The 21,789-nt window shown below is 39.2% G+C and overlaps 2 protein-coding genes across 2 annotated transcripts in view; both read left to right on the top strand.

Moving 5' to 3' along the window:
• Positions 1-18,780, top strand: part of LOC142656620 (vitellogenin-like) — a 138,400-nt gene extending 119,620 nt beyond the window's left edge. Inside the window, exons 12-17 of the mRNA XM_075831547.1 lie at positions 130-282; positions 4,102-4,246; positions 10,160-10,318; positions 11,461-11,579; positions 18,242-18,526; positions 18,721-18,780. Coding sequence (XP_075687662.1) covers positions 130-282; positions 4,102-4,246; positions 10,160-10,318; positions 11,461-11,579; positions 18,242-18,526; positions 18,721-18,780 — 921 coding nt within the window. The remainder of the gene's footprint in view (positions 1-129; positions 283-4,101; positions 4,247-10,159; positions 10,319-11,460; positions 11,580-18,241; positions 18,527-18,720) is intronic.
• Positions 18,781-19,417: 637 nt separating this feature from the next.
• Positions 19,418-21,789, top strand: part of LOC142655659 (uncharacterized) — a 235,042-nt gene continuing 232,670 nt past the window's right edge. The window contains exons 1-2 of the mRNA XM_075830110.1: positions 19,418-19,565; positions 21,100-21,281. Of these exons, the coding sequence (XP_075686225.1) occupies positions 19,422-19,565; positions 21,100-21,281 (326 nt within the window). The 5' untranslated portion in view covers positions 19,418-19,421. The remainder of the gene's footprint in view (positions 19,566-21,099; positions 21,282-21,789) is intronic.

Below are 21,789 nucleotides of genomic sequence, written 5' to 3'. Positions count from 1 at the left end.
GGGTTATATGTATTGGAATAGTTCAATGGAATTTAATAGAGGTGTTCCTTTTTTAGCTATGTAAGAATTTTATATTTATTTTGGAACAATAATTGGATTATTTCCTTTTTGTTTTCTCTTCCTTTCTAGATTCAGGGATTTTTAAAAGCTGTAGGAAATGCCGGAGTAGCTGCACTTTCACTAATCCCTACACTTAGCTGGTGTGCTCTCTTAAAAAGCAATATAGACAGCATTAGACTAGCCGCTGTGGATGCATTCAGGAGGATTCCCTGCTCTGCTAATGTAAGCATCTGAGTCTATAAGCCTTTTAATTGTATATCACATTATTAATGCTGTTCCTAAACCCAAATCTTTGCCATAAAGCGTATAGCTATGCAGAAAAATATCAATAGCAATGTTTGGTAATTATGATCTTTTACTTACAGAGATATTATAACTTTTCTATTCCATTGCAGTGACCATTTTTGCAACAGTGATAACAGAACCTGAAGCCATATTGGTTGTAATTTTTAAATTAGCCCCTTAGCAATCGACAACAGGCCATCCCGTTCTCAACATGTTCAGTTAATAACATTAAATTACATTTTCTAATATATAACCATTACTACATTTGGGTAGAAATCCTCTTTAAATATATTCTGATATGTCATTGAGACATTTCAGAAGATAGCATTGTTGTGGGCCCTAATCAGTCAGTAGAAAAAAAGGTAGCCCATGTGTCACCATCTTTAAGCCTGAGATCCCTTTGAGGTTTAGTGGATCTGCAATGCACATGTATCATTGCAGTAGACTTTATATATTCAAGACCAGTGCCTTGCATGAATGTAGACTAGACTAGAAGCTGCTGAGCTATTGAGTTTAATAGCTTAAACAATTCTAGTATTAATGGCAGCCGACTAGGTGCCCAATAGATGTACTTCTCTCAATATGTTCACATATATGTGGGAATCCAGTTGTTCTGCTAATTTTGTGGGTTCTTTTTTAAGGAAGATGTATATTCTTAAGCATGAATATCCAGTGAAGGGCTTATTATTGGCAATACATACAGATCTCGGTTTAGACCGAATGTCCAATAGTGTAAAATAACAAAGCAGATCAAGGGATTTCACTGAGATAAAGTTAGAGGCCAGAAGCACTGCTGAGGAATTGCAATGTGCTAGGGATGTGCCAGCAGGAAATCTCCACATGCCACTGTCCTCACATATCACCTTTTGACCTTATAGAAAAACATCACTGAAAGTTGCAAAGTTGAAAATGCTTTGAATATCTTCAAAGCAAAAAAGAAAACAAAACTGTGGAAAGGCCGTCTTATCTCCTTAAAGAGGACCTGTCACTATGTCAATTAAGTTAAATTGGTTAACTGACCTGAATAGTGCTGTCTTCCTGATTCCAGTGCTGGTTTTTTTTTTCTGGACCCCCCCCCCCCCCCCATTCCGGAGATATGGCCCACTGTTATATTAGCTCTCTATATCCTAATTTGCTGTAGTTAGCCAACTAGGTGGAGCTAGCTTCCCAGCCTCTGATGCTGACCAATCAGCACGAGGCAGCTTGAGGGTAGTTCACGCCTTGTTGGCTTACTACAGCAAAATAGCACAGACGGCACCAACGCAACAGTGGGCCATATCTCTGGAACGACGGGTGTCGAGGAAAAAAAGAAAAACAGTGCTGGAATCAGGGAGACATAGCTATTCAGGTCAGTAAACCAGTTCAACTTATATGACCTAGTGACAGGTCCTCTTTAAGGAAGAGATGTGCATTTCACTCTACCTATTCTAATACTTTTGTCACTGCTAGCCCATCGTTCTCATCTTCATTGGTTGCTGTATTTTTTATATTTCATTATGTAAGTGAATATTTATAAGGAGTTTTACTCTCCAGTCATTTTGTTGCATATATAGTCTTATATAGGGTTTGTTTACTTTGCTCCTGCTGCTCAACATGTAATCTGCAGGAGAACCTGGAAAAGTGTGCAATTCCCCAACAGCACTACCAGAGGAGAAATAATGCACTACATGGTGCCCATTAAAATCAATGAACCACCTATGTAGTGCATGGATGTATCAGGACCTCCAGTTTCTCTCTGCTCAGGTTAATTGATGGGGTTCCAGAATGAGGGACTCCTCTCAGAATTGCCTAAATTTAGATTTTTACAAAATACAGTACGTACAATACATCGTAAAACATTATGCTGTGTGCCATGGCAAAACCAGGATTTTCAATTTACTTAATTCATTATGGGAAATGATCACTACCAGCAAAACCTGATTCTGTGGCCATCATTATGACAGGTTCAACAACTACTTCCATTGTTTTTTGTTTAATCTCCTGCTTATTTATTTAAAAAAACCAGCAAGAAATACAAACATTTTATTAAGATCAGGGCTTAGGGCCTGTTCACATCAGCGTTGTCTTTCCGTTGAGGGGTTCTGTCTGAGGTTTCCGCCGGGGGAACCCCTCAACGGAAATAGAAACGGAAACCTTAGCTTCCAATTGCTTCACCATTGATGTCAATGGTGACGGAAACTTTGATAATGTTTTCTGTTTGTCTTCGTTGTGAAAGGGTTCCGTTGTTTTGACGGAATCAATAGCGGAGTCCACTGGGAACCTCCAATGGAACCCCTCAATGGAAAGACAACGCTGATGTGAACACAGCCTTAGACTAAATTCATACAGCGTTCAGTGTTTACGTTCTACGGGACTGTTTTAAATGCCAGTATATTTGCAAACGTCTGTCACTGAATGCCATAACAAAAAATGCATGCCACGTAATGTACCTTTTTTTTAAATTTACAGTTCACATCCAAGCATATGCTAAAAGGACACCCTTTTGGCATACATTTCCCATGGGAGATTTTCCCAGCCTATACGCCAACATAACACCACAGACATGGTTTGAATCAAGCCTTATTTTTGTTTTATATGTAAAAATAAACTTGCTATGTGATTATGCATTGGGCAATAAATATATTCAATAGACTGTCCTAACCCAGAGACGAAGCTATATTCTCCTGCACCCAGGGTGAAGATTTGGTTTGGTGCCCCACATCTTCTTTACAGACATCTCCATCCCCCTCACCATGTTTGCTTTCTCTACCAATTAATGAGGTGTAATTTTTTTTCCAAATTTTTTCCTCATAACTCGAGCATAAAACCATTTGTACATTTTAAAAACAATATAGTTATATAAGGTAGTTAACCTAACATAAATTCAATTAAAATAAATTAAAGAGGTCCATGTGCCTGACTAAAACAGATTGTATAACTGAGGCTAATGAGACTATATGGTGTAGATAGTACCACACAGCCCCCCCTGTAGATAGTGCTACACATCCCCCCTTACAGATACCGTCACACAGCAAACCCTTGTAGATAGTGCCGCACTCCCACCCTAGTAAATAGTTCCACACACCCCTCCTTGTAGATAAAGCTACACAGCTCCCCTTGTAGATAGTGCAACACAGCCCCCCTTGTAGATAGTGCCACACAGCTTCCCCCTTGTAGATAGTACCACGCAGCTTTCCCCTTGTAGATAGTTACACACAGCACCCAAATAAAGAACAACTTTTACTCACCTAGCCCTCTTCCCGCGATAAACGGAGCAGCTCCCCAGCCTTCTCAGTAGCCTATGAGACGGGATCCTTGCGTAGGCCAGCGTGACCCATAGATGTTATCGTGCCAGCCTGCACAAAAATCCTGTCCCAACGCCTTAGTAAATGGTAGAGCAGGGAGCTAGATCCCTGCTCCTCCATAGTATTTAATTGTATCTACGTCCTAAGGACGAACATACAATTGAATGTGGCCGTCGCCCTGGATGCCCAGATCAGGCGCTGCCACCCGGAATGAGGGGGCCAATCGTAGCAGCCGCAACAGCTGCTATAGCGGTAGTTCCGCCACTGGCGGCAGCTGTACTAGTGGCACCTGGTAAGTAGCGGCACTGTGGTGCCCCCTTTTCCCTCTGGTTGCACCCGGTAACATGCCCAATCTGCCCCCCTAGCTACGCCCCTGCGTAAACCGTAGTACTTTGTAGTGTTTTCATCTGTGAATTAAAACATCATCTATTCTATTATATTTTGAATTGACATTGTGTTATTTGCATGTTAGAGAGACGTATTGTTTCAGCTGTATCAAGACCTAGAAGAGGCAGAAGAAATAAGGATAGCTGCATACTATACTTCTATGAAGTGTCTAAACCAGGAACTATTAAATATAGTGCGGCAAACACTCCGACATGAGACATCAACACAAGGTAAATCCAAAACGTACTAATTCAATCCATGTGTCTGGGATGTGATTTCAGTATAGACTTCGAACTCCAGCCCTGGAACTAGTGGTCAGAGCTTGGTCCAAATATGCTGATGGTGATACATCATTGATATTCTCTTCCAGTTCTCCTGCAGTTTCCCCAGAAGCTAGGAGTTGCCACGGTGTCACCCACAGTCTATAGCGCTATTTGCTAAGCAACCGCCAAACATATTTAGGCATCTGCCGAGCAAGCAATGTGCACAAAATATTATTAGGAAGTCTGAAGGACTAATTGATAATTACGATGGGAAATTGAGTGTATGAATGTTATTTTGGTCCTGTTTGTCCATCAAAACATTGTATGTTAACCAAAATTAAGAAAATAGCCATTCTATTGCTATTGGGATTATGGGATATTTCATTTCCATTTCGGCTGCAGGACGCCAGCCTTTTTCAACATTTTACAAAAACTATTTGTAGGGAGTTGAAGACAATTGTCTTGCTCTTTGATATACCTGTGTGTTCAGTATAAGGTTAATATTTACCCACATGTCCAGTTTGGACATTCACTTCTCATGCTGGCCACACACAGGAGTTAGTTGGGCCCCCAACTAGTTTTCCCAACTTCACAGTAAATTGGTCGAGCATACGAATAATTTTCATTGGGAGCAATTGGGGGAATAAGCTGTTGCCTGACCCTTCATGCAGTGGAATCCCCTGTATTAGCTTAATATACCCTAATACAGCAGTAGGTGTTTCTCTGCCCTCCGGGGGTGGGGAGAAAATACAGTGGACACATCCAATGCATTCTCACTGCCTGCCCCCCCCCCTCACCAGGTAATGGGATTCCATGGGGGGAGTCATAAACAGTTCCATGGTTCGTCCCCCCACTTTCACGTGAATGAGCATGTGATGTCCCCAGCCCTTTAACAAGAAACATCTCTAAAGCTCCATCTCGTGGGTAGCAGAGCAGTTGTTCCTTTCTTATATAGGACACTGCGGTACTTTCAGTAGAGTTTTAATATGACTGACCGCTGTGCATCTCGACTTTTCTATGAATAGTGCCTCTCTGATCCAACAGTAGTTGACGTAAGACATTGGTCATGGCAATCTGGCAAGCCAACCAAGTCATTAAAATTCTACAACTAGAAAATTGTCAGTATGCCAGCTATTAACCATTTCATGTCTGCGGCTGTTCTAGATTTTTTTTAATTAAATCGCCCACAACTCTCTCGTGGAACGGGCTGCATGGAAAGAATGATCTTTATCCTGCTTTTTAATAGTGAGGCTAACGTCCAAAACTAAAACACAGTCTCATTATACCTGCAGGTTAGGCTGTTAGGAAAAGCGAGTGTAAGTGACAGCTGGCGAGAGGGCCACACATGTGGACTGTTCTCCTGAGTATTTCATCTATGGGTATTATAGTAACAGCTCATCAGACGTGGTTGGCATATACGCCATTATTGTTGGCTGAGGTGGAAATTATGAAACACGGCGAACAGAAAGTGTAAAGTATGTTGTTTTAGAAAGGGGACCAAATTACTTTGCTGTGTATTTTCATATTGTTATTTTGGTATTGCAAAAGGAGTGATCTATAGGATATGCCATAAATGTATGATTTATACGTTATCCAGGTTGTGTTACATCACTGTGGGCATGTTGAGTGATTGAGATTGCAGTTTCTCCAGGATGTTTCCTTTGCTACATAACAGGAGATCAGTACTATGAATTGTATATAACATTGGGGTTCCTGTTACAGATTTTGCATAGTTGCCCAGGAACTTTAAGTTGTCGTCTATATGACGATTTAAAAAAGGACTAACTAGCCCCTTAATGCATTATGATGTGCATGTACATAATTGTAAGAGATGTCTAAATTTGCACCATATTTGCAATTTGCACCATATTTGCAGACATGTAAATTCACGCATCCTATGACACTTTTAATCAATTTCCCCATTATCTTGTATTATTTTTCCTTTAAAAATTGAACATACCAAGTGGTTTGGCTGAAAGTGAGGCGCCCTGTGTGTAGTGTCATCATGTTGATTCACTGCTTTTAAATCTCCTAATTATGAGTGGAGAGAGAAGTAATTTCTGGCCGGAGAGTATGGGCTAAAAATATACATCTCTTACATTCACTGTGACACTGATCATAAAGCACGGCAACGTTATTGCCCAGTTTATGCCAAATCTTAAAAGTACTAAATTTAACATATAGTTTCAATCTAGGTGTTCAGAAACAGCTCTGTTTTATGAATCTAAAGGACATGAATGAAAAATCTGACTATATAGGATATGATAATGTCCTCCTTGCTTTAATTGGCTTTTTTTTTTTTTATAGCTGCTGAATTCTAGATTTGTTAATGGATCAGTAGTTATCACTGGTTTCTTTCAACACTGGGATCCTAGGCTCGAACCTCGAATTTTCTTGTTGCTTCGAACATTTAGTTTGTTTTGGTTAATATGCTATTAATATTAATGTTTATATTCATGACCGACAACCCGTCCTGATGACATAGGTTTATGGCTTAATATAAGAGAGAGCTCTATTCACTGACATCACTCAGATATCTTGAAAATGGAAAGGAATTGAAAAACAAATGATATTAGAATGTTGAATAACTTTTCATCAGAAAATGATTAAGCTTTATTTATATAACACTGGAAATTCCTCTTTTTTTTAAAAAAAAAAATGCAGTCGGAGTGACAGCAACTGTCATTAGCAGGTAGTTTTTGCTCAGCTTTGTAAATCAAAGCCATTACTGCCAACTGTGAGCCTTTTATCTAATATTACACCCTCAGACAAAGTCACACAATAATATAATTTTGAGGCTGTAGCTTAGGGGGAAGTTAGTTATTATTTCATTCAACTTTAGATCATATAGTTCATAAAGGTGTGGGGGCAGAAAATATTCTTACCTATCCAAAGTATATGGGGCTGGGAATATATATATATATTTTTTTATATATTTTCATTTTTTATTCTTTTTATCAGTTTTTTGCCATATTAAGGATATACTGATTTTAAAATTGATTTCCCAACAATATTTTATTGGTGGGGGTTCCAACTCTCGGCACCCTCGCCGATCAGGGACCATGGCGCTTGTACAAGCGCTGCAGCCTCATCATGTTTAGGCCTTATTCACACGAGCGTATTTCACGTCCGTGTTAGACGCGTTAAAACAACGGACGTCACACGGACCTATGCAATTCAAATGGGCCATTCAGGCATTCAGTGTTTTTCATGCAGCATGTGTCCGCTGCGTGAAACTCTCTGCATGTCCTATACTTGTGCGTTTTTTTGCGCATCACGCACCCATTGAAATTAATGGGTGCGTGAAAATCACGGACAGCACACAGACGCACATCCGTGTGCTGTCCGTGATTCACGCAACAGTTGCTAGAGAAATGATGAGAAAAACAAAAACACCTTCAGTTTTTTTTTTGCTGACGGAAAAAACGTGTGACATACGGATGACATATGCGCTTAAAAAGACAGTACACGGATGCCACACGGAAATGCAACGCAAGAAAAATGCTGTATCACAGCTGACACGCTGCTCTAACAGCCAGGAACAGGGATCGCGCTGTATCTGGCCGTTTAACTAGTTAAATGCCGCAGTCAATAGCGACCGCAGCATTTAAACCGTTAGAAGGAGGGAGCGGCTACCTCCGATAGTGCAACGGCCCCCTGCAGTGCTATCGAGGGGCGCCAATGGTTGTCATGGCAGCCCGAGGGCCTAATGAATGCCCCCAGGTCTGCTCTCTGTCTACATTTCTCAGGAGTGTAAAAAAATAAAAATAAATATAAAAAGTTCAAAAAACACCCCTTTTCCCATTTTTCCCCAAGTACAATGTAAAAAATAAATAAAATCTGTATCGCCACATTCATAAAAGTCGGAACTATTACAAAATACCATTATTTAACTCGCACGGATAACGGCGTAAAAAAGAATAATTTTTAAACGCCAGAATTGTTGTGTTTAGGTCACCTTAACGCTCAAATTTTTTTTAATAAGTGATCAAAAACGTGTATGGTACCAATAAAAACTACAGCTCGTCCCGCAAAAAATAAGCCCTCACGCCGCTCAATTGACCAAAAAATAAAAAAGTTATGGCTCAGAATGTGATGACACAGAACAATTATTTTTTTTAACAAATTTTTTTTTGTTGTAAAAGTAGTAAAATATAAAAAAAACTATATAACTTTGGTATCACTGTAATCGTATTGAGCAGCAGAATAAAGTTAAGTTATCATTTTTACCGTACGGTGAAAGCTGTAAAAACAATACCCAAAAAACAATGGAGGAATTGAGGTTATTTCAATTGCACCCCACCAAGAATTTTTTCCGCTTCCCAGTACATTATATGGTACTTTAAAAGGTGTCAATAGAAACTACACCTACCCCCGCAAAGATAAGCCCTCACACCACTCTATTTACAGAAAAATAAAAAAGTTATGTCTCTTGGAAGGCGGGGAGTGAAAAACTGATACGTAAAAATGAAAAATGTCTCGGTTGTTAAAAGGGTTAAGGGAGTTGTCTGCTTTGGACTTTTGCTTTCCATATGCTGCTTTCAGGGCATGTTGAGCTAATTGATGGAGGGTCTCCTGCTGTGGGACCACCGCCTCTATTATCTAAAGCTGACAGCTGTGTCCAGCTCTTGAGCACCTCCGACATCCATTGAGAAGCACTGCAGGAGCTCTTGGCAACGAGAATAACTTGCCCCTAGTGTAGTTGTGAGCCATGTGATAACCTGGGATTGTCCAGCACAGTACAGACTGTCCATCTGAAATTGCTGGTTATACCTTTTAAGGGTATGCTCACACGCCGTAGCAAAATACGTCTGAAATTACGGAGCTGTTTTCACCTGAAAACAGCTCCTGATTTTCAGAAGTTTTTTAACAACACGCGGTTTTTTGCGGCGTATTTTTCGGACGTTTTTGGAGCTGTTTTTCAATAGAGTCAATGTAAAACGGCTCCAAAAACGTCCCAAGAAGTGACATGCGTTTCTTTGACGTGCCGTCTTTTGACAGCGACGCGTAAAATTACACCTTGTGAGAACAGAACATCGTATAACCCATTGCAAGCAATGGGCAGATGTTTGTAGACGTAGTGGAGCCGTTTTTTCAGGCGTAATTCGAGGCGTAAAATGCCAGAATTGCATCTAAAAACAGTGCGTGTGAACATACCCTAAGTTCCAAAACCCAGGCAATCCATTTTATACACAGTGGGCCTTATTTATCAAAACTATCTATCAGGAAAACTGGCCTTGCAAGAAAACAATCAGATCTCAGCTTTAATTTCTTAAACTGTTTTGAGAAAATGAAAGTTGCACTGTGCTTGGTTGCTATTGGCAGGGCCAATTTTTTTATGTTAGGCTTTTTTGATAAATGAGTCCAGAGTTATAATTATTCAATTTCAGTAGAGAGTAAGCAACGATGTTTGGAATGTCATTGCTTGGTAAATGTTGTCTATTTCTTGATGTACGCTGTTCTAATCTAGTTATCAATTCCTAAACTAAATTGCTTTACCGAGGATAAAAGGACACAAACTCCGGCATTCTAAAGAGAAGCCTTGGCAGCTTGTCATGTCTCTCTTGGCCTCTAGAAACAGGAGAGGACATTAAACGACTTCATTAGTGAATGGATTTATTCACACAAGACCTGCTTTCAAGATGGAAATAAAATGGCTTGAAAATTTATGTCTGTAAGAGGATGTCCTCTTAAGATTTGCATTTTCTGATAATTCTGAAAACAGCCTCTATTATTACATCTTAATTGAGTTTTATTAAGGTAGTTAATGTGAGGACAAGGCTAAAAGTTTAAAGCTGTACACCAAACCTAAAAAATGTATGTTCGATTGCAGATAACCCCAGTTTTACGGTCATTTATAACCTACGGTTGTCATTTCAGTGGGGTCTTTTGTATGGAGTCACCTGTCACAACTCCTAGAATCTGATGATCCATTAAAACAAGCCATTGCAGATGCCATTCCTGATGACATTCTCACCAAGGATTTCGAGGGTGAATCATGGAAATACTCCACATATTCAGATGCTACAGTTCATTCAGGTACAAGACCATTACCCATCATACTGTACTAGCAAACTGGCACATAAAAGTATTCCTCCTAAGGGTGTGTTCACACGCAGTGTTTTCAGAGGTAATTCGGGCGTTTTACGCCTCGAATCGCGCCTTAAAAAACGGCTCCATTACGCCTATAAACATCTGCTCATTGCTTTCAATGGGTTTTACGGTGTTCTGTTCCCACGAGGTGTAATTAAACGCGTTGCTGTCAAAATACAGCGCGTAAAAAGACGCCCGCGAAAAAGAAGTGCATGTCACTTCTTGGGACGTTTTTGGAGCCTTTTTTCATTGACTCCATTGAAAAACAGCTCCAATAACGGCCGTAAAATACGCCGCAAAAAACGCGAATTGCTACAAAAACTTCTGAAAATCAGGAGCTGTTTTCACCTAAAAACAGCTTCGTATTTTCAGATGTTTTTGTTCACTGCATGTGAACATACCCTTACAGTTCTGTTTCTTGCATTATTATTCAACAAATTGGACTAAAAATCGGTGGGGCTTATATGAATTGGCATATAAAAGGTTGTTGGCACCCCCTTTATACACCATTGGCATGTACAAAATGTCTCATTATTTGGGATTACAGTAAAAAATAGTGTAGTACCGGGTTAGCTAGAAACAATATGCAATGTTAGTTAACATTGCATATTATTTGGGATTAAAATGTTGGGAGGTATCCATGCTCCTCAGCAGTGAAGATATTTACAAGGTATAGCTAGACTTATCTGCTATTAAAAGTGCTTGTTTTTCGTGAATACTTATGACATCTAAGATTGCTGGGGGATCGCAAAAAAACATCTTCTGTTCCAGTGTCCTAAATATGTCTATTATTTCTTCACTATAAGGTAAGTTTTTTTATTAAAATATAGTTACATAAGGAATAAATATGGAATTACATGATATACTCATGACTATGTCTTTCCAGTAGAATTTTAGGTAAATTCAAACCTACCTTGGGCTTAATAACTATTATATTCAATAGGTTTTAATGTTAGCACATATCACACTTGCATTTTGTGCCACAATGTGCCATTTTATGGTACATTTTTTACTTGTGTTATTCCTTTTACTTTGGCATGCCTATATGAACATATTTTGTTCTTTATATTTTAAAAAAATCTCTCCAGAATCTGTTGGTGCTAATATGGAGGCTTCATTGATTTTTACACCATCCTCCTTCATTCCACGTTCTGCAATGGCCAACATTACCATACACACTTTGGGACGGGCAGTAAATATAATGGAGGTGAGTCATTACATTACCTACTTATATAGTTTATTTTAAAGTGTCTGTGGTGCATGTCTTATATGATGCCTACATTTTCCTACACTATTTTTATATTAAACTTTAGTTAATTCTGATTTTCCTTAACCCCCGGTTGAGCCTGATCCGTGCTCGAGTTGCAGTAAAAAACCCAAAACTACAGTTTAGCCTGAACACAGCTTGGGCAGTGTGAGTGCAGAGGGAGCTGCTACTCTAAAGGCTCTAGCTCCAACTAGAAGGTGGCCAGAGCTGCAATGTCTTGACTTTAAAACAAAACCTGGATTACAGTTCTAGTCGCAATCTAGCTTGAGGTAGAGCAGGTTGAAGTGGAAGCTGCACATACTATACTTGCTGCTCTCACTTCAGCCTGTGTGAACAGAGAGGGGCGTGCAGGCAGGGAGAGGAGGGGGGTCTGCGATCCTTCTCCTGTCCCTGTATGGACACCAGGGGGGTAACATGGACTTGTATTCATTATATTGCCCCCCTTTATCAATACCAGAGCATACTTGCTCTCTGATTGCCACATACGGGTGCTTTTTATTTTTACTCCATGACCCAGTCGTATAACCCCTTAGATGCCATGGTCAATGCTGACATGGCATTTAAGTGGTTTTACAGAAAACAATGCAAAAAACTTTACTCCCTTACACAATGTTTTATTATGGAAAAAAATAAGAGTGTAAAAACTAAACATAACTGTTATCGCCACATTCGTAGTGAACCGTACTATAAAGTAAATACATTACTTATCCCGCACGCTAAACACCCCCAAAAACATCTAAAAACCAATGCCAGAATAGATGGTCCTTGAAGCGTACCTAAATTTTTAGGTGTCTTTTCAGAATAAGTGGACATATGTGTGTGTACATGAGGAATAACACTATTTCCAGCCATTATATGACTTGTATCATTTTTTTTTTTTTAGCAGTTTTCCCAATTTCAGGTGCTATCCCTAATTCTCAGACGTCTTTGAGCTAGTCGGCGGACCCTTATGGCCATCATGTATATTATGCACTGCACACAGAGAAGTGGAGAATCCTTTCTCTTAACTCTATCACATTTATATAGAAGATGCAGCAGCATGGAGGACATTATACAGCAAAGATTAGCAGTATAGCTGAAAATCCAGTACTGGGGTGAGATATAAATCTTACCAGAAGATGCTGCACATCTGTTACTTTCTCACTTTGCTCCTGCTCTCCCTCCCCTCTACAAGACTTCTATGGACAGCGTCTGTGTCTCTCTGTTCCTACGCCAACCTTCTTCTCCCCACCCCTCTCCATAGACTTCTATTGGCAGGCAGTGAAGAGACACACCCCCACGTTCTGTAGTTCATCTCCTCTGATCTGCAACTAGGGACTGATTTTGCTTGACAACAGTGGGTGACCAGCATCTATATCCACGCTATGCATGACCCCATGATCTGTGCATTGTACACTTAGTCTTCTAGAATTCTAGAAGATCGAATACAGTGACTCTGCAGGCCCCTGATGATTTATTGCAGAGAAGCATTATAGTAAAGAAACGCGTAGGGCTAGTAGTTGGTAGTTATATCTAGAGTGTCTTCCAATAGCGCTAGCACTATACCCTTTGAACTTATACATCTCCATTATTGGTAGAGGTGATCTGGAGAGAAACACATATAGGAATAGCCTAGTGCAGACTTGTGACAAGTGGGGTTCCCTGCCTCACCTGTGCAAATATTATCTAATATAAAAACGAGAAATAATATTAAAAATACAAAAAAGCATTAATATAAAAATATTTATAAAAAATAATTAAAAACACAAATTCAGATATGCAATATAAATGGGAATATAATCATTTTTATTTAAAACATACTGATTGGTCTAGCTGACTACCTTAAAAAGTGTCAATGTAAAGTGCAAAAGCACTAAAAAAACAATTATTGATACACCTATATCATAATAAATTTATGCTAAAGTGTTAAATGAATCAAACATCGATGGTTACGTTGTAACAATAATACGATATATCCCTAAGGGTAGATTATTCAGCGAGAACTACAACATGGGGGTGGACAGCAGATTTCAGGTAGGGAGAGACGTAGTGGCAGTAACTTCACACATACTTTGCATGGATAAAACAAATATATTTTAGAAGTAAGTAAATTACAAATTTGATATATATCAGGTATCAGATTAGCATAAATTGTTTGAAAAGTTTGTGTCCATTTAAGGCTAAAATTAGTTGTCACAGAGGGGTTAAAATGCACTTATCCCGTTAGTGACCACCAATACGCCTTTTCACGGCGGCCACTGATCGGCTTTATTCTGATGCAATAGCCTTTTCACGGCGCTGCATCAGAATAACTAAAAATCTCCCTGCTCTCAGCTACCAGAGGTAGCCGAGGGCTGGGGGCATCCCGGGTCGAACGGGTGAGATCGATATTAGTATTGATCTCACCCGTTTAACCCCTCAGACTCGGAGCTCAATAGCGAGCGCCGCGTTTGAGTGGTTTTGGAGAGAGAGAGGGAGCTGTCCGTTTTAAATGGACAGGCAGTAATACACTGCAATACAGAAGTATTGCAGTGTATTATAAAAGCAATCGGATGATCGCATATTAAAGTCCCCTAGTAGGACTAGTAAAAAAGTAAAAAAAAGTTTACTAAAGTTAATAAAAAAAATTGAAAAACAAATGAAAAACCCACTTTTTCCCCTTACAAAATGCTTTACTATTAAAAAAAACAAAATAAAGCAAAAATGTTACACATATTTGGTATCACCGCATCCGTAACGACCCCGACTATAAAGCTATTACATTATTTAACCCGCACGGTGAACGCCGTAAAAAATAAAATAAAAACAATCGAAAAATTGCTGTTTTCTGTGAATCCTGACTTAAAACAAATGTGATAAAAAGTGATCAAAAAGTCGCATCTACTCCAAAATGGTACCAATAAAAACTATAAGTCGTCCCGCAAAAAAGCCCAAAACCTTTTTACTGTGTAAAAGTAGTAAAACATCCAAAATCTGTACAAATTTGATATCATTGCAATCGTAACAACCCGTTGAATAAAGTTATTGTGTTATTTATACCACACGGTAAACGGCTTAAATTTAGGACGCAAAAAAGTGGTGAAATTTCATGTTTTTTTCTATTTCCCCCATAAAAAGTTAATAAAAGCTAATCAATAAATAATATGTACCCCAAAATTTTGCTATTAAAAGATACGATTTGTCCCGCAAAAAACAAGACCTTATACAGCTATGTCGATGCAAAAATAAAAAAGTTATAGCTCTTGGAATGTGATGATGGAAAAACTATAAAAATTGCTTGCTCATTAGGGCCCAGAATGCATGCAGGGGGAAGGGGTTAAGGCACCTGAATTATGAGCCAACTATGTTTACTTGAGACATAAATTCAAAATCTACCCAAAAAAATATGACATTTTCAGTAGGCTTTTTCAATTTTTAATGTGAATGTTAGGGGGTTAAAGTTAAAGAACTTCTTGGTCACCTTGGAAGAAACATAAGATGCAAAATCTGAGATGTAAAGCATAGAATGGATGGATAATATTAGTACTTAAAATGTAATAATGCAAATAGTGTCTTGTAATATATGTTTTATAGACACAATACCATTACTACAGTACCTAGGTTCGGGTTACTAGAGAAAGAACCATGAAAACAGTATAAAACTTATTTTTGTTTCTCTGGTATGTTTAGAACATATTACAGTATTCCATATGTACTTAGCTATACCATGGAAGGTATTCTGAATTAAAGTCAAAAGAAATTAATGACATTTTTCAACGTTTTTGGCCAAATCAATATTGGGTGAAGGACAACATCTGCTTAGACAAAATGATAATAATAATAATAATCTTTGTTAATATAAAGATTTATTTACTGCCGAATGGCATTGAGAGTTATAACCCCTCTAGCAATGAAAGATGTGTAATTGATTGAGAACTTGATGTACCTGTGTCTTTTTTTCATCCTATATAACAATGTAACTTTAGCGCCAATGTATTCAGCAGCACTTTATAATTCAGAGGGTACATGTACAGAAAGAATCAGACATTACATTGTAATGAAACAAATTAACAATGTAAACATGAGGAGTGCGGGCTCTGGCTTATCTTGGTATCCTCAACAGATGAGAGAACTAGATGACTACCTCTAATGGCAGCCATTTTACCGCTTATGGGGGGGCTGCATTTTAATTTTATAACAATTTAGATTTATATGACAGCCTGGTGACAACCCTTAAAGGCTATGTGCACCTTTTGAACTCATTTTACTTTTTTGTTAATAAAACAATGTTAGCTGAAAGCTGGTCCTGCGTGTCTCTGGATTATGAACTTTGATCGTTATTAGCTGGAATCTGCGTGTCAGAGGCACTCAGGAGCAGCTTTCGGCCGAGCCATCAGTTCAGCTGACCTGACAGAATCGGCTTTGACGGAAAGATATAGCTTCTATGTATAAAGGAGACATAGGAGCTGTATCTCAAAAAAATGTTTTTTTTTTTAAATAAAAACTATTTCAAAGTTGCTTAAAGTTACCTAAAACAATGTTTTTTGTTTTTTTTTAAATAGTTCAAAAGTGTACATAGCCTTTAAAGAAGCACTCCAGCAATTTGTATTTGCCTATATAGTGCAGCATAGGCTATTATTAAATAATAATGTAGAGGCTCTTGTATATATACCTTCTGTACACCTGTTCTAGTTCATGTGCCATTTATGGGTTGTCTGCCATCTTGGTGCCTATGGTTCCCCTAATGCAGATTACATTTCCCATGATGCTTCTGGCTTTGCAGAAGCAGAGGGGCTGGAGTCTCATCATACTGCACTTACACTACTCTGAGTCCTATCTAAGTGCAGCAAGGGATAGATCAGTCAGATAAAACTTCTGTACTCATACTGCAGAGTCTCAGTGTATCCTATGTAGCTTCAGCCTGCCTCCTCTGTCTCCTGCCTGGGATATATTTGTGCACATCAGTTTTTACACAGGAGGCAGTGGAGTGCAGCATCTCAGAAATACACTGGACTCTCTGCACACAGGACATACAGATAGTATATGCAGTCAGGGGAGGTTTATAACTCTGCAGCTAATCACTGTATGGACTCACCTATTATTTTACTGCACTGGTGCCTTACATAATGCAGAAATGATCCCTTCAGCAACACTATATGCATGGAAGACATACAAAGGAAGAAGGAGGATGGAGCTGGGCGAGGAGCGGTGGGTTCCCAGAGCTGCCATTAGGGATTTCATTGGTGATGATATTCTGTTGTCCACAGGGAGTCAGCCACACAGGGGAGAGTGACTTCCTGTCTACACATAAGAGCATGGTCTATTCTGGTGGTCAAACTGAGATCACATGACACAGCTGCCCATAATGAAATGGTTAAAAATGTATAGATGCAACTGTCTTGGCAAGAAACAAATGACACTGCTTGTATATCAGTGGTGAGTTAGCAGAATATGTGATTTTTTTTTTTGCCAGAGTGCTTCCTTAAAGAGGCTCTGTCACCAGATTTTGCAACCCCTATCTGCTATTGCAGCAGATAGGCGCTGCAATGGAGATTACAGTAACGTTTTTATTTTTAAAAAACGAGCATTTTTGGCCAAGTTATGACCATTTTTGTATTTATGCAAATGAGGCTTGCAAAAGTCCAAGTGGGCGTGTTTAAAGTAAAAGTCCAACTGGGCGTGTATTATGTGCGTACATCGGGGCGTTTTTAGTACTTTTACTAGCTGGACGTTCTGACGAGAAGTATCATCCACTTCTCTTCAGAACGCCCAGCTTCTGGCAGTGCAGACACACAGCGTGTTCTCGAGAGATCACGCTGTGATGTCACTCACTTCCTGCCTCAGGTCCTGCATCGTGTCGGCCACATCGGCACCAGAGGCTACAGTTGATTCTGCAGCAGCATCAGCGTTTGCAGGTAAGTAGCTACATCGACTTACGTGCAAACGCCGATGCTGCTGCAGAATCAACTGTAGCCTCTGGTGCCGATGTGTCCTCGCTCGTCCGACACGATGCAGGAAGTGAGTGACGTCACAGCGTGATCTCTCGAGAACACGCTGTGTGTCTGTGCACTGCCAGAAGCTGGGCGTTCTGAAGAGAAGTGGATGATACTTCTCGTCAGAACGCCCAGCTAGTAAAAGTAGTAAAAACACCCCGATGTACGCACATAATACACGCCCAGTTGGACTGTTACTTTAAACATGCCCACTTGGACTTTTGCAAGCCTCATTTGCATAAATACAAAAATGGTCATAACTTGGCCAAAAATGCTCGTTTTTTTAAAATAAAAACGTTACTGTAATCTACATTGTAGCGCCTATCTGCTGCAATAGCAGATAGGGGTTGCAAAATCTGGTGACAGAGCCTCTTTAAGGCTCCTTTAATGGTCATCTTTGGATATCCGGCACCTGTTATCCAAGTCTTTCCTTAAAAGGTCAACTCTGGAAATTAAATGGCAGGCATTAATTTCGTAATTTTGTTTCCCCCATTGTTTCAACATTTTACATACAAATCTGCAATATATTACAATAGCTATGAACAACTTGGCCTCACCTGTAATTAACTACTAAAATGAATGTGTTCACAGCCAACAATGGGATTTGGTGGTGTTCATTCATGACTACTTTACTTTAATGTTTTATTTTAGCTTGGAATACGCTTAGAAAATGCAGAAGACCTTCTCAAGTCAGCGTTGGGTCATCACTCTTCAACATTAAATGAAATTCTTGTGGGTAAAGATGTGGAAGACAAGCAGTACAGTTCTGAACCACCCATGGAGACTGTAACATTACCTACTGATAGAAAGTCAACATCTAAGAGGTACAACCCCGGGGAACTGCTTGAAAAAAAGTCTGATCAGCAAAAAGTCAAGAAATCCAAGCACAGCTGTCCAAGTGGAAAGTACAACAAATTTAATGAAGTACAGCAGAAGGTAATGAAGTATTACATCCTTATCCAAGCCAAACAGACCTTTTACCCTTGTCTGTGTAAAAGGGCAGATTCCACAACCCTACCGTTGTGCATCACATGTCATAGTCCCAGGGGTTATCACTAGATATAGATGCAGCTGCAAGTTAAAACATAATTGAAGTATTTTAAATATGATTATTGTGAATTTATATAAAGCTGCAGACACCAAAATCCAGGGGCATATTAAATATGACAACTAATTCCCTGTGGAGGTAATGAGATCAAAGTAGTGGCAGATGAATTTGTAAGTGTAGTAAAGTTGAGTTTATTGAAAATTAGTTGATCAGTTTTCACAACTTATCCCAATATCACAATGTGCTATCTATGATTTTGCAGAGAACTGTGGGTTAACAGAGTTCTGTTAAATGAGTTGCCTAGTTTAGAAAACCTATTTTTAAATACTGTATTAGGGCATTCTTTCTTAATAGTGGAGAGTCTGTTCAGGACCGTTATCCATAAGCCAGAACGGAAAGGACATACAAAAAGCATCTCTCATTCAGAATAACACAGCTTGCCCTTGCTTTATACAGACAGTCCATTGATTTAAATAGGTACTGTGTTACGCTTAATTTGTCCTGTGGGGGCACTGCAGGGAAATTGAACACTAGCTGCCAGGCTACCCCACAGATTACAACAGACAGCCGGAAGTACTAGCAGCGAGACACACAACGTAGTGTGACAGTTGTGGGGCTCTATTACAGATTTTGCATTAGGACCCATTAGCATCTAGTTGCATCTCTGCCTATAGTTCTGCAGTGAAGACATTTTATGCATCATTTTAAGGAGAGATGCTGGTTTACCCTGACCAGATTGTTATCAATGGCATTTTCTTTTTCATCTGATAGTTTACCCAAGGAATGACTGATAAGAGAGAGCTAAGATGTGGGCTAAGCATGAAGATCTTCGGAAATGAGCTCATCTTCCTGGATTGCGAGGGAGTAAGAGACACAGTGAGACAGTCCTCCTTGAGCCTGGCAGAACTTACAGTAAAACTCCTTAAGGTATAAGCATTCGTGTTAGATATGTATTGTGACAGTCAGTAGTTCTCAAGAAGCACATGATAAAATTTCAGAATTTCATTTAGGGATTAAAGGACTTTCTGAATTTATGTACTTTCCTATGTGTGCCTCACATGACCTGCTACAACGGTAAAATCCCAAATGCTTAGACTATTCATATTGTATTCGATATGATACACAATGATTCTTAACAGCTGAGTCTATGGCACCAATACAATTGAAAGCTAGTAATATTTATTCTCTATTTTTGGTAAAGTTGTCAGGCAGATTTTGCTTTCAAATTGAAATAATTCTCTGTACATTAAACAGTGAGGTCTTGGATTTTCACTACTTGATACAATAGTCTACAAAACAATTGTATTCTTTAAATGAAAGAGAAATTCAGGTAAAATTTTACATACAATATAATCTCGCTAAGGAAACCATACTGGATCTGCTGAAACAGTGTGGTCACCTTCTATTTCTTTATAAACTTATATAGAGATAGCGTTTCTTTCCTAGGAGTTTTTTTTTTTTAAAGGAGTTGTCCAGGCTGGGGGTTGTTTTTTATAGGCCATCAGTATATGATAGCGGGGGTAGGGTGTCGGAAACACACCGATCATATACTGATGACTTATCCTGTGGATAGGCTATCAGTATAAAAAACAGCCCTCAACCTGGACAGCCCCTTTATGTGTAGTTTATAGTCATTAAGAGGTATCACCTAGGTAACCCCTTTAAAATTTATGCTCAACCTTACACACCATTTTCCAACTTACATATAGATATAATTTACGTATAAAGTTGAGTAACTTTGTAAATACATTGCTTTTCTTACCTTGTACTTACTTACCATGTACTGATCCTGAAATACGGCCCATGTTATACAGAGCAGCACACACAATTCTGCTACATATAATTGAAAACAATCAACAAGGTCTGTGCAGACATTGACCCAGCAAGAAATTCTGGGAGATGTCAGCTCTGAAGCCTGCAGAATTGTAAATGCACCTCTGAATTGCAATACAGGCTGTAACTGAGTATAAGTAAAATAAAAGTAACACAATGGGGCAGATTTATTAAGACTGGCATTTCATGTGCCAGACTTAATATAAAAATCACTGGAGTAAGATGCCCCTATTTTATCATGAGACACACAACTCTTAATAAATTAGTCCCATCTCTGGCGGTCCATGCGCCTGAAAGAGAAATTTACACTAGATTCGAGCTTGATTTTGCTATAATTTATACCAGTTTCTCAAGTAAATTATAGTCATTTTTTTGGGCAGTGACAGGCTACGCTCCTTTCAACTACGCCCTGCCCACTTTGTGCAAAAAATAAGTTTTCACGCAAATTGAGTCTTATTATGCCAGAAATGTGGAGTAGAGTGCTTAATATATCTGCCTATTTACATGTATTTACAAAGTTACTAAATTAAGAAGGATAATTCTATGTATAATCTATAAAATATGTTGTTTTAAGGGATATAAGAATATTTTCCAGTATCTTTATTCTGGGTGCCATTGTTTGTTACAGGGCCAAGAAGTTCAATACAACAGAAGGCTAACCTTGGCAGCAGACAGTGTTATATTTCCAGCAATTTCTGGGTTTCCAGTTCAGTTTGCAATTAATGCCTCTGCTTCAACCAGCATCAAGATCAGAGGAAATATGGACTTAAAGCAGCAAAATTTTTTCATAAATGGATATATTAAACCAAGGTGAGAAAACTTAGATATGTTACCATACCTCCTACCATAATTCTTATTGTTTATTTTCAGATAGGTAAATTCCTCTCAATTATTGTGAGGGGGATTACCTGAATGTAAGCAATGCATGCTTTGTGTCATAGGGTCCAGAAGGTCCCTTTGCTCAATTAAGAGACTTTTACTCTAAGTGACTAGTGCTAGTTTATGGCATACTTCCCAACCGTCCCAGATTCAGCAGGACAGTCCGGGTTCTGGGCGGTGTCCCGGGTGGCTGGTGCTATATCCCGGTGTCAACTGTATCTGCGTCCTCAAGATGCAGATACAGTTGAATCCAATGCTGAAGCAAGGACGCATCAGCATTGCCAACGCTCTGGCAAGGGTTTCCGCTCCTAAACGGAGCCCTTGTCGAGGAGTAAAATCCCTGGCCAGAGCGCTGCAGACGCTATTGCCAGGGATTCCAATTCTAGAGGGAGCCCCTGATGTCACTGTCCATATATGGACAGTGACGCCAGGGGCTTCT

This window comes from Rhinoderma darwinii, chromosome 6 (assembly GCF_050947455.1).
Source record: "Rhinoderma darwinii isolate aRhiDar2 chromosome 6, aRhiDar2.hap1, whole genome shotgun sequence".
Classification (NCBI taxonomy): Eukaryota; Metazoa; Chordata; class Amphibia; order Anura; family Rhinodermatidae; genus Rhinoderma; species Rhinoderma darwinii.
This window is presented reverse-complemented; position numbering and strand designations above follow the sequence as displayed.